This window comes from Barbus barbus (genome assembly GCF_936440315.1).
Source record: "Barbus barbus genome assembly, chromosome: 47".
NCBI lineage: Eukaryota > Metazoa > Chordata > Actinopteri > Cypriniformes > Cyprinidae > Barbus > Barbus barbus.
This window is the reverse complement of record NC_136725.1, coordinates 9,677,473-9,690,508: the sequence shown is the minus strand read 5'-3', so window position 1 is coordinate 9,690,508 and position 13,036 is coordinate 9,677,473. Positions and strand designations below refer to the sequence as shown.

The 13,036-nt window shown below is 36.3% G+C and overlaps 1 protein-coding gene across 2 annotated transcripts in view; it reads right to left on the bottom strand.

The window, feature by feature from the left end:
* Window positions 1-13,036, bottom strand: part of LOC306865996 (clathrin heavy chain 1-like) — a 34,615-nt gene that overhangs the window by 18,204 nt on the left and 3,375 nt on the right. Inside the window, exons 1-6 of one of the 2 annotated variants that reach the window (XM_079410927.1) lie at window positions 9,985-10,184; window positions 7,902-8,109; window positions 4,247-4,515; window positions 3,801-3,962; window positions 3,367-3,480; window positions 2,701-2,874 (exon numbers count right to left, since the gene is read on the bottom strand). In XM_079410927.1, coding sequence (XP_079267053.1) covers window positions 2,701-2,874; window positions 3,367-3,480; window positions 3,801-3,962; window positions 4,247-4,515; window positions 7,902-8,109; window positions 9,985-10,053 — 996 coding nt within the window. In that variant the 5' untranslated portion in view covers window positions 10,054-10,184. Of the gene's footprint in view, window positions 1-2,700; window positions 2,875-3,366; window positions 3,481-3,800; window positions 3,963-4,246; window positions 4,516-7,901; window positions 8,110-9,984; window positions 10,185-13,036 lie in introns of those variants that run through there. The other variant, XM_079410928.1, reaches the window with a different exon arrangement.

Genomic DNA, 13,036 nt, shown 5'->3' with positions numbered 1-13,036 from the left:
GCTTGCGACCAAGATCACACTGAATGTCTGTGTCTCTGCTGTAGGTGCATGTTATAAGTGTTTGTACGCTTCTGTGTGTTCTAGATCGGCATCAGCAGGTCAAAGTCACAGGCGTTATTCTGCATGGATGAACATCACTCTTTGCTTAAACCCTCACGTCCCACCCCCAACAATATGGGCCAGCTCACCCAGAGATGGAGGAAGGCAGAGACACTAAAGAGATAAGTAAAAATAGAGCAGCTCATTGTGTCTATCAGCTTTCCTCCACAAAGAGGCAGTGAGAGAGAAAGAAAAGGAGAGGGCAAGTGAATTTGCCTGTGTGTGTGTGTGTGTGTGTGAGACACAGACAGAAGCTGCAGTGGTCCATGGGGGAAGAACGCTGCATTGACGTCAATAAAAGCCCAATGCTTGAGGAGATGATAGTAATAATGAGTCACTCCTGATGAGGACCCCAAACACAAACATCTGCACAGAGCACATCCCAGTACCTGTGCTATTAGTTGGACAAGATAATACCCATCCTAGTTTCTTAAAAAAATAAAAAATAAAAAAAATATTGGATTATATAATGCCAAATTAATGGCAACACAATAATAGAAATAATGCAACCATGTATATTATAAAGTGTACAAAAATAATTTCTAAATAATCTGGATATTGCTATTAACAATAACTACTATAATAAAATTATTAGTGTTAATAATTTAACTGTTTAATCAATCCGTTATAAATTTCTCATGCTATGTAAATGTATTTGTTAAAAAGCAGAACCACATTTTAATTGTATTATTATTTTTAGTATATAACAATAAACAGATTAACTATTAACAAATAGATACATTGTTAAAAATCATAATTTAATAAAATTATTACTACTAAATTAATAGTATTACTAATCATAATAATAATAATTTATTATTATTATTATTAATAATGTGCATCAATAATGTGCATCTGCTTTTTGATTTTTTTAAAATAATTTTAATCTATTTGTTTATGCAAATTTTATTTAGCCATAATACAAGAACAAAACTTGTGTGTGCAGTATATATATATATATATATATATATATATATATATATATATATATATATATATATATATATATATATATATATATATATATATATATATATATAGGTTAATATAATACAATGTGTAATGGTTCTGTTACATAAAATCATATTTTTTTTCAAGTCTGTATGAGCTGTCTGGGGTCTGAAGCACGAATACACAGACATTTAACTTATTGAGAGTCATGTTACAGCAGTATAGTAGGCCCAATCAAAGAAAAAAGGGAGGGCAAAGTATGATGTCACAGAAGCTGATGATGCATTCTGCCTACGCGCACTGTGATTGGCGGTCAGGTTCTGCCTGTGTTAACGATGAAAGGATTTAGGACGCCAGTCAATGCCTCCCACGGCAAGATCACATGATAACTGACACTTCTTCTCTCTCTCTCAGTCCGTCTCCCTCTTGCATTCTCTGCAGCTATTTTCAGTGAAGGCTCTCTCTCAAGGTCACTACGCTCACGAGTGCAGACGCAGCTGGTTAAAACCTGACATTTCATCACCCACCAGTGCTGACTGGTGCAGAAGACAGGAAGATGGCGAATGCCAGTACGAGCAGGGGAAACGGAGACAGGAAGAGAGATGTGCATTCCTTTTCCTAAACTTAAATAAATCATATTTAGACATGAAATTTATTCTAAACACCAATCCATCCATAATATACTAGATCTTACTACCAACATGTTAAATGACAGACATGCTTATTGTAACCCAATTACGTAATGCTCAAACTAAAACACAAATAATCCTACAGACAATCAATGCATTAACGCTATGCCTTTCACCTTTGTGATGTTGTGCATGGCATTGTTGGTTGACTGAGGTGGAGGTTCTGTATTATTGACAAAGGAAACAGTGCTCTTCAGGTTTAGCGTGACACAGTTTGGATTGGCTTTCTGTCTCACACTGAATAATTCAAGACTTTCTCTGGCATGAATGGAAAATTATTTACACACTCGCGGGATCCATTAACAAGCTCATAATGGAGCATTGTGAACAGAGAGAGCCGGCAAACAGGAACGTCGACTGACCTGAGAAACTGAACACCTGTTTATTTATAAGGTTCTGAGATCCAGCAGAAATGTATCCTGCTTTGACATCATCTATGCATCATAATGCTTCTATTGACTATGGTGGTCTTGATCTCCAAGTTCAAGTGGAAATTTCAGGATGAGAGATGCTTTAAGCTATGCTGAGAGGAAATAAAAAAAAAAGATGAACTATGCAGAGGGAGGATGGGTGGTTTCCATATCTCAGTAAGACGAGGGTATTAAATGTTCTGCCTCTGGGGTAATCAGCTGAGTTGTGTTGTGTCCTCCTTAGATTCCCTCTGACAGAATGTAGATCCGACCAAACACACACATATAGAGCTCCGCAGTGCAGGATCAAAGTGACACAGCTGCTAAAAATTTGAAAAACTGACACTCATTACAGCTGGAGCGCGTAATTTGTTTTTAGTTAATATACTTCCTCCTAACCCAGCTTAATATGCAGAGACAACTATAAGTAAGCCATTTGAAGGTTGATTTCCCAGGAAATTGTAAACATTGTGGCACTTTTATCATTGCTCACTTTAATCCACGTCATTTCTACCACTTGGGTTAATTTGAATTTAATGTTCAGCATGTACCTGTCCTTTCCTGTTCACGCCAATGATTCCAGATGTGGCTTCGTGGGGTGCCGTCACAAAAATGGTCTCTCCGCTGATTCTGTTCATGTAGATGCAGGTGCCCGTCTCCAGGTCATACAGATGAATGTAACCGTATTTAGTGATAAGAAATACGACGTCCTGTTTGGAGCTGATCTGTGTGACGAGAAATATGTTCCAAGATGGTCACTTCAAATCTGGATGAATTTATATTAGTGTTCAAAACTTTGAAGTTGGTTTGATTTTTTTTCTGCATTTATTTCATCAAAAATACAGTAAAAATAGTAATATTATGAAATATTAGTATGATTAAAAAGTTATATTTGAATATATTTTATAATGTAATTTATTCCTGATAGCAAAGCTGAATACTCAGAAGCCATTATTCCGGTCACATGATCCTTCGGTCACATAATAATTAGAAAATTATTCTAATATGCTGATCCGGTGCTCAAAAAACATTTCTTGTTTTTATGAATGTTGAAAACAGTTGTGCCGTTTAATATGATTTTTTTTTAGGATTCTTTGATGAATATTAAGTTCAGAAGAGCAGCATTTATTTAAAAACAAATGAACATCCAGTAAAGGATGAAGGAAGAAACAAAGTAATGTCTCTTTCTCTGGAAAATGGTCCAAGAAACGACATACCTGCATGGCAACGGGGAAGTCATTCTGTGCTTCTGGAGGGAAGAACACGTCCACAGCTTTCTTTGGGAATGGCTGGTTGCCAGTTGGTGGCGTCCCCACTTCAATAATGTGAAGCTGCATAATAAATTCTTTAGTTAATTTTATGTTTTGAATTAATACACACAAAATAATGCAAGTATAAGTGACAAATTAAGTGATCATCAATAATTATCTCTGGAGAAGAAAAAAAAAACAACCTACATCTGAAACAAAAACTAGCAAGCTAAATGACCTCTTCCTCAAAAACTGTAGTTTACACCCAAAAAGTCAGCCCAGACCACTTCCTCTATTTCTTAGACAACTGTGTTAGGGTTACTTACAGTTTATACCTCATTGCTGAAGAAAGTATCTCTAGTTAATGCAATTAAATGTGATAAATACATCTGGAAACGCACCTTTCCTCCTGCCTGACCTCGCACAGCAAAACAGAAGAGAGTGGATTCTTCTGCATTTCCCTCCATTTTGAACTGTCCAAAGCCAGCGGCATGACCCTCGATAGGCTGTGACACCTTCCTTTCAACGGAGTATAGCTGCATGGCACCAACAACTCGGTTTTGCTGCAACGAGAAAAAACACCCTTGATTGAGTATCCAACATTTGACTGACAGAAAGAGACAAAAAATAAAACAAGGAAATAATATACTACTACTAATAATAATAATAAATATAGAATCAATAATAAAGGAAATAAGGTACAGAAAAAAAAATGTAAATGAACAAGAATGCTAAAAGCAAGAAATAACAAAAACGACTTGAGCATGTGTATGTGCAGAACAAGAGCAATAATGTGCGTAATTGTAGACCAAAAATCCAGAATGATTATTTAAAATGATTATGACACCTGAGCAGAAATGCCAATGAGCAGCAGCCACTTCTGCTTGGCATCGGTGCGGTAGTTGATGATTTGACAGCCTGCCAGGCTGGAATGTCTATCGAACACTTTGACCGGCTGAGAGTCTCCCTCCATGCTCCAATGATAGACAGCGTTATCGGTCACCAGGGCGATGGTGTTAAGAGAGATCCACTTCCAGAAAGTGACATCATCAGTCATGGTGTGAGCTTTCATCTTACTCTTCATCTCGATGTTAAAGATCTGAAGGGTTTTGGCAGCTGGGAGAAATAAAGAGGAGAAACACCATGGAAAGAAAAAAAACATTTTATATTTACACACATAAAACAATTGAATGAGATTACAAAGACATCAGGGTAGAAATATTGTCAGTCATGGCTGGAAATGCATCAGGCAAGCCCACCATGACAGCTCATTCAGCAGTTAAGATAAATGAAGCAAAGCAATCAAAGTGAGTGTAGAGAGAATTTGTGAAAGGAACAAAATTAAGACAACTGAAATTAAACGTCAGACACTGATTTTATCTTAGCACAAGGCTTACTGTACACGGTGACTTGCGAATAATGTGTGTTACGGGAAAGGAAAATGTGGCGGCAACTCACCTGATTAACTTCCAACCGATAATTTATAAAAGCACTAATCTTATTACTTCCTTCAGGCACCAGTTAATCTGAATTTGGGGTATCACGACAATTAGGACAATAAGGATTGCAGAATAACACAAAGGTTTCTAAAGTCAACATGAAATGCACAAGTTTTTACTTTCCCAACATGATTTTAGTACCAGCTTTCGAGGCGGCCATTTGACCAGGATTTGGAGGCTGATAGTCAAGTTCACTCAAACGTTATAGATCCCCTCCCCCTCAAATTGATCACTATTTGCTATTATTTTAGTAACCTTCGCATTAAATTATTGCATAAACTATGTTTTTATGTACAACAGCAGTCCAAAATAATGCCTAAATATCGGGATTGGTTCATGTTTGCCCAGCCTCTGCGACTTAGACATCAGCAGAAAAATAAAAACGTTTCAGAGATAAAGCAAATTATAATATGTTATTCAGACACGTTTTTTTTTTTTTTTTTTACACAAACGTACACAAATGAATCACACACAAAAAAAATGTATATTAAGGAATTAAATGCCAATGTCTTGACTTCAAACAGCTTTCTGGTCAAACTTATTTTCTCTGTGCTGGCATTATTTAAGCTGCAATGAAACAGAAGTGGTGACACAGTTTCTTCCATATTATGATATACATCTGAGAGACAAGGATTATCGAAAAAAGTGAAGAAAAAAAAAAAAAAAAAAAGTAGGGCAGGGACAGGTTCTACTTGTCGGTTGTTGACTGGATTTTGAGATGTGGCTGTTACACTTAAAAATGGAGGAATATCTGAATGCCAGCTTGAAAAGACGGGTTAACTGGCCTATGATTGAAAAAGTGCTGCATTTGTCAAAGGTAAGCCTGTAGTTTTCACAGAAAGATTGAGTTTGATCAAGGTTACAAAAATAATTAGAAACATATGCATGCATTAATCATTCACACTAAGATCAATAACATGCATTTGGAAAATAGATTTAAAATTTTATGTAGAACTAGTCTAAGATTGCAGGATGTTGTGAAGCTGATTACTGCAGAGGTCAGAATTTAGTCTATGTGGATTGACAGAAGCATAAATGACTATTTACAATGATTATGAAACCTGACGACACCACGTTTCAGGCCTGTGTGGACAGATATTACAACCAAACACTCAAATCACATGACAAATGTGGGAGCCAGAGCATTGGGAAATGAAAAAGGGATAGAAGGGATTTGAATCTACATTCAAGAGTGTCTCAATATAATAAGACAGCAAGAAACAGCACTATAGCCCTAAACATTCTTAACAGAAGACAACAACAAATCCTGCTTTCATAAATCTAACTTAATACAGAGTGCCATTCCAACCAAGCTCAACTTAAGACCTTAATTAATTGGTTCATATCTGTTTATATGCAGTGTGAACAAAGGCCAGAAGCAGGACCGAGCAAGTCAAGATTACTTAGTTAAAATATTGCTCAGGAAATTTGCTGGTTGATTCATACAGGATATTGTGAACCCAAAATAAATTTATAAAATGGTCTGTAGCCACAAACAAGCAATCGATGAAAAGCTAATCTAATTTTAAACTGCGACAGTGACCGTTCTGGCTCATTCACTGCTCTTTTTTCCTCTATTGAAAAGGCAAAGCAAACTGGTTTGATGTTTCAAATAAACTTTGTTCAAGCAGAAAATTAGATTTATTACTTCATGTCACCCATTAACACTGTTTAACATAGCAATTACAATTAATAACATGCTAAGAATTGGATAGATGACTATAAAATAGTCAGTTGTACAGCATGACAAATCTTTCAACTCTACACAGGCACTGAGCTTAGTGTAAAAAGCTACTGATATTTATTCAAACATCAAGTAAGAAACTGATACTGTGTTAGTCACAAAGTTGCTACCCAAACACAAGCTGCATAGTGATTAAAACCTAATGGACTATGAACTACCACAAGAACCATAAATCTATGAGGCTACCTTTAACCAGGTTCATTTAGATGGACTTGAAATTTATATGGAGATGCTTGATGTTAAGATTACGTAGTGAGGGTGGAGAAAAAGACTTAATATGGCAAGCACTTAAATTATAATAATTAAAATTAAACAAAGAGAAAAGCAAATGTATGCCCAACAATATTTCAAACCCCAGAAAGAGAAACTTATGTTTATAGAAATCAACATGATATGAACATTCAAGCTATGAATTTTGTGAAAGTTAAATCCTGTTTAGCCAAAGTGGGTTAATTATGTGGTACATTGTTGGCTAAACAGTCTTTATCCATGTAAACAATATCAGAGCGATGCAAAGACATGTTTGCTTTACATTGCCTATCATGGCTTGAATTTGCATGGGGCCTAAGTCCGAACCTTGAGGCACACCGCTCCTATATTTACAACAGCAATATTGTTGATTTTGAAACTGCCGTTGTTCTCAACACATTCAGTTCAGAAAATATTTAGATTTTTTTTTTTTTAGTTTTATGATCATTTCATAAAAATATAAATACATTTTTCCCAAATGGCCAGGAACAATGTGTGTGTGTAGCCTTAAGTATTATTTATTAAATTTTCTGGCTTGAAGTGGAGGCTCTAGAAACACCTACACAAGGTTAAGCAATGAGGCCAAACAACTCTACATAATGTTCATTTTAGAAACAGGATTATAACTTTCACAAATCATTGTACCAAAATGTTAACTCACCGTCTGCATACACATGAGAAAGCAGCAACAAAAAAGGAAACAAAACAAAAAGACAAAGCAATTATGGCTGCACGACAGGAAATACACAACATCATATGTTACTGTATGCTAAGATGTAGCCTATAATGAGAAAAATGTAAAAAACACTTGCTACAGAAATTGGTCTAGCATAATTTAAACTAAAAAGGAACTCTGGGTAAATGAATGAAGCTAAGAAAACAACACACTTATTTTCTAGTTTAAACAACAATGGATTGGATCAGTCCTACAATTCAGTTGTGCTAAAAATGCAGTCATTACAATTAGGTTAACATGAGTATCCCTGGAATTAATAATTTATATCTCCTACCTTTAAGTGCGATGACTTTGCTCGCAGGGTTCATGATGGCGCTATCTGCAGAGATGGGCCTGCGGATGGGGGTGTTTGGGTCCGCCATGTCGATGATCACCACCTGTGCCTGTTCTCCAACCTTCTCTCGGATACAGATGAACTTATCAGACTCCATCGTCAGGGTGCTGAACCCGATGTTGGCTGGGTTGATCCCCAAATTTTGGAGCTAGGTAAAAAAACAAGTTTTATTTGAATTAAATATTATATACTAATGAAAATTAAATATTCCAAAATCTTAAAACTTCATAAAGGGGGAATGCTTCCTGAATGATATCAGGTTTCTCTTTGACCCTGTGAACCTTTCTAAGAATTGATCTTTTAAGAAAACTCAATGACTACGCGTCCCACACAACAGATTAAAATGGATCTGAGGAATAATTTACAAGGGACACAACCAGACCAAACAGTAACAGCAAATACCTTAGTTCCAATGTAAAGGTGTTTTATCATCACAGAATTTAAGCAGTAGCAGTGTCTCCTATTATGAGACTAGCATTTCAACAAGAGATATTCTTTCTAAAAAATGAAGGCACAGAACAAGCAAAACCTCTCTTTCCTCACCCCACTGAGTTAAACACATGGCTTTGCTGTCTGAAAAGGCCTTGACGAATTTATCTCAGGGACACACAAAGAACAGATACAAGAAAAATAGACTCATTTTGAAACAAGACCCCTAACTGATAACTTTGTTAATCACATACAATTAGCTGTCTTGAGTATGTAAGTATGCACACACACATATACATACATATACATACATACACATACATACACACATACATACATACATATACACATACACACACACACACACACACACATGTGTGTGTGTGTGTGTGTATATATATTTTAATCATGTAACATTCTGGCATTTCACAATTCAATTCAAATGGTAAAAGTGCTTTTATTTATTTATTTATTTTTTTCATAATTTCCACTAAATATTGATGAACTCTCTCAACAGGACTAAATTACAACATATGCACAAAAAAGAATGGTGGTCACTTGTAAAGACAAATACTGTACAAATGCCACAGTAATTACCCGTTAATTGGTTAACTAAGTTACCATACATGTTGAAAATTTGTTAATCATTTAACCTCACATAAGATTTTACTTCAAATGGATGGACCAAATGGATGCATGTTTTTGCAAGTAAAAACTAGTAAGTACTGTGTAATCTACATAGAAAAAGTAAAAGAACATTCCCAGAAGCCCCTTTAGTTATTAGAAGTACAATTTGCAACAGTCACTAACAGGCTAACCTTTTTTTTACAAGCACACAAACGCTCTGCATCCGGAAAGATCACAGGAGAGACAAAAATACTTCCATCATATAATAGAGCACTTGAACATCCTCACTTTCCCTCAATTACCTCAGATACAAACACAGCAGGTCAGACTTTCCTGGCACAAGATGCTCAAAAAATTCTGGAAGACAAGAGCCAATAACAGCTAATTATAGGCCTTTCGCAATAATAATAATAATGCACAGTTAATTATTAAGCAGTTTATCTTTAATAGTTGCATTTGCTTATGCTGCTGGTTTTAATTTGATCAATAGTAAATTGCTAAATATCAGTCGCATGTCTACCCACTAATTTTTCCTCATCAGGAGGTTATTCCAGTTAACACTCAACAATATCGACACCAAACTCAAATCCACTAATCGAGTGCATTTCAAAACTGGTTTCAGTCTATTAAAGAGACTTCTCAGTTCTTCTCAACTATTAGAATTAAACCAACCATGACGACACTAAGTCAATTACAGACAAAAATAAAAGTCAGTGGGAAACCAAGTCAGCACCACACCAGCTGCCTGAAGTTTGAGTCACCGAAGGCTCGGTCAGAAAGACTGACCCTGAGACTGAGAATAAGATCTGCACTTCCACACAGGAAAACAGCGTCATCTGCAAGCTAATAAATTCTGATCTTTTCTTGTACGGTAAATTAGTCTAATTCTATGGTTCACACCATATGACTAAGCACCACATGTAGACGAAAAAAAACGCAGCGCCATCAAATCTGAAGAGAGACTTACATTTGAAATGGGTTCAGAGAGGAGCAGAGGAGGCGGATTTAGTGTAGGAAACATCTTGACTTCAGGCATTTTCAACTAAACTGACAGCTGCTTCTGTATCGATTCTTCTCAGACCAAGTCAGATGGCTAAAAGGCTGAAGATGTAGCTTGTAGCCAAAACCAAACCTTGGTTTTTATCAGCCGCCAGACAGATCTTGAATACCAGTATGCTCAAACAGGGGCGGCAGTCGAGTTTGTGACACTGACATATCACCAGTCACAATTCTAATGCACCGTGCACCGGCTGCCACACATGCTGAATTACAGAGATCAGAGCTGACAGCTGGACACACAGGGATGAGAAGTCTTGGTTTTATGTAACATACAGCAGTGAATGATGCTAGATGGGAGGAAAGTCCTCTGTGACATTAACAAAGCTTTCAATGGTCAGTGTTTAGCAGTTACTTGCCAAGGTGCTCCAAGTTGTTTTGTCTAAAATCCACTTTACAAATGAGTCAGCATTGCTTTTTTGGCTGATAAATATCTCAAAGAGCAAAACTGACTTAAACCTGACTTGAAAGTACAAAGAAGAATTTAAGAGAAAGTAGTCAGATGTCATTATTGTTGTGATAATATTCTGCTTAATACAAAGTTAGACAACTGCAAACATGTGTCTTCCAAAACTTGGAATATAATGCATGAATCATTTGGACTACATTTTTGATAGTTTTATGATTTTTATTTTTTAGAGCTTTGACAGCCAAATCCCCGTCCGCTTTTATTGTATGGAAGAAAACAGAACCCACGTCAGAACTTCTGCTTTTGTATTCTACAGAAGAAAGAACGTCATACAAGTTTGATATGACATGAAACTGAATGATGACAATTTTTCATTTTTGGGTAAACTATCCCAAATTACAATTGGTTGCGAATTTGTATATCTAAATACAGAGGTTGTAGGTTAAATAATAAACATCACTGACTAATTATTGAGAAGGATGTCAAGGAGTTTTGTAAATTACTAGACTAAGAGACTAAATATTAACTAATACTAGATGGTAAACACTCAGATCAAGCATTTCATTACTGGCTAAAGGTATCTCTGGCTCATGCTGCAGCTCTCAGGCCTAATCAAAGAACAGGAAGCACATTTTCTAGGAAGAGCTCAACGGAATCAGCAGCACATTTTATCAATCGAGAGCGGACGCCGGCACACCCGAAGCCACGCCCACATTCCTTTGTCATGCGGCACAGAAAGCCACATCATCATTACAAACCAAGAATTGTGAAATAATAATAAAAATAAAAAATAAAATAAAAAGACTAATTCTGCATTTCCCTTGAAACAGAGTAACAAATTATTAAATTACGCTATTTTCATGGCAGGAAGCCAGTAAAATTTGTTAAAACTAGGTATATAAAAAAACCCACTGCTACTAAAAGAACAGTAGCCTGCTCACGCACATTTCTGTGACCTTTATTACTGCATCTCATAGACGACATCACACATGACGACATCACTACTGAACAGGCCGTTCTGATTGGCTGAAGGGAAACCCTGCCCTTGTAAGCCTCAAAACGTAACGAGAGACACTGAAGCAAACATAAGGGAAAGAGAGCTCGCTGTCGTAGCATCAGCCTTAGGCCAAGCGTGATTCATCCACAGCATGTAACTGCTGCTTGCTTCAGTGTCGTCTCAGACATGCCCAGAAACTAACCCTCTTTCCCATTAGGTAGCTCACTGTCCAGCCTACAAGAACATGCTGTGTGGCTCGAGAAACATCTACTCAAAAATAGCCAGTTCCTTCCTGGATTTTTGTAGACATCTCTGGTTGGTGCAAAGGAGGATGTGATATTGATTTTATCCTGGCAAAAAATTTGAATAAGTAATTGCTAGCTGGTATGAGGAACCTGTTCTTTTTGTACCAGATAGATATCTGCATACATATATGTCATACTTGTGCAAGACCTGATATACACTACAGGTCAATAATAGTATTATTCTTTAAAATAGTAATCTTGGAACTTGTCCAATTCATACAAACAGACACAGTTGCAAACAAATTATAATTATCCAGCAGATCAAGCATTGACAATCTCTCCCCTGTCTGCTGGTCTACTTGACTTCCCATTTTAGACGGTTTATTTTACAGTGGTTAGATAACGATCAGTGCAGTGAACTTCACCAGCGAGTTAGCAAACTACAAGCCAGATACAAGAGATGATGGCATAAATAACAGATGAAGAAAGAAAAGACAGCCGTTAGCTGAATCATGAAACCTCCTAAAAGGATTTTTGTGCACATTGAGATTTATTCAAACAAAAGATTCAGATGCAGAGTATAAGAGTAAGTCATGTGATTCTTTCATCACTAACTACAAGTTATTTTAACAATTAATGCATTGAATTATTACTTTTATTCAGCAAATATGCATTGATCAATGGTGACAGTACAAAAGATCTACAATTCAAATAAATGCTTATCTTTAGAATTATTCATTAAAAAAATCCTGAAAAAAATGCATCACAGTTTCTACAAAGATATTAAGCAGAACATCCCTTTTCAACATTGATAAGAAATGCTTCTTGAGCAGCAAATCAGCATATTAGAATGATTTCTGAAGGATCGTGTGACTGAAGACAGGTGAAAATTCAGGTTTGCCACCAAAGGAATAAATTCCATTTTAAAATACATTAAAATAGAAAACTGTTTCAAATTAGATTGTAATAATGTGTCAAAATATTACAGTTTTGACTATTTTTGATTAAAAAAAACCCATACCTAACATACGTTTTAGAGGCAGGATCATGTGGATGTAGAAATTTATTGGCTGCATTCTTAGCATACTGCTTCACAAATACTCACATAACGTGCCATCATCAGAGCATATTAAACTTGCCCCCCTGCTGGCACTTTCACTGACCATCACCAGTGTGGCATTCCACATTAACCCTTAAGGACTGCCACAGACACTTGACTTTACCGGGTTAACTCGAGTGATTGTTCTGTTATGCTGACCTACACTACTTATGAAGTGTTCATGCATTTAGCACATTTCTATGGGCAAGCTTT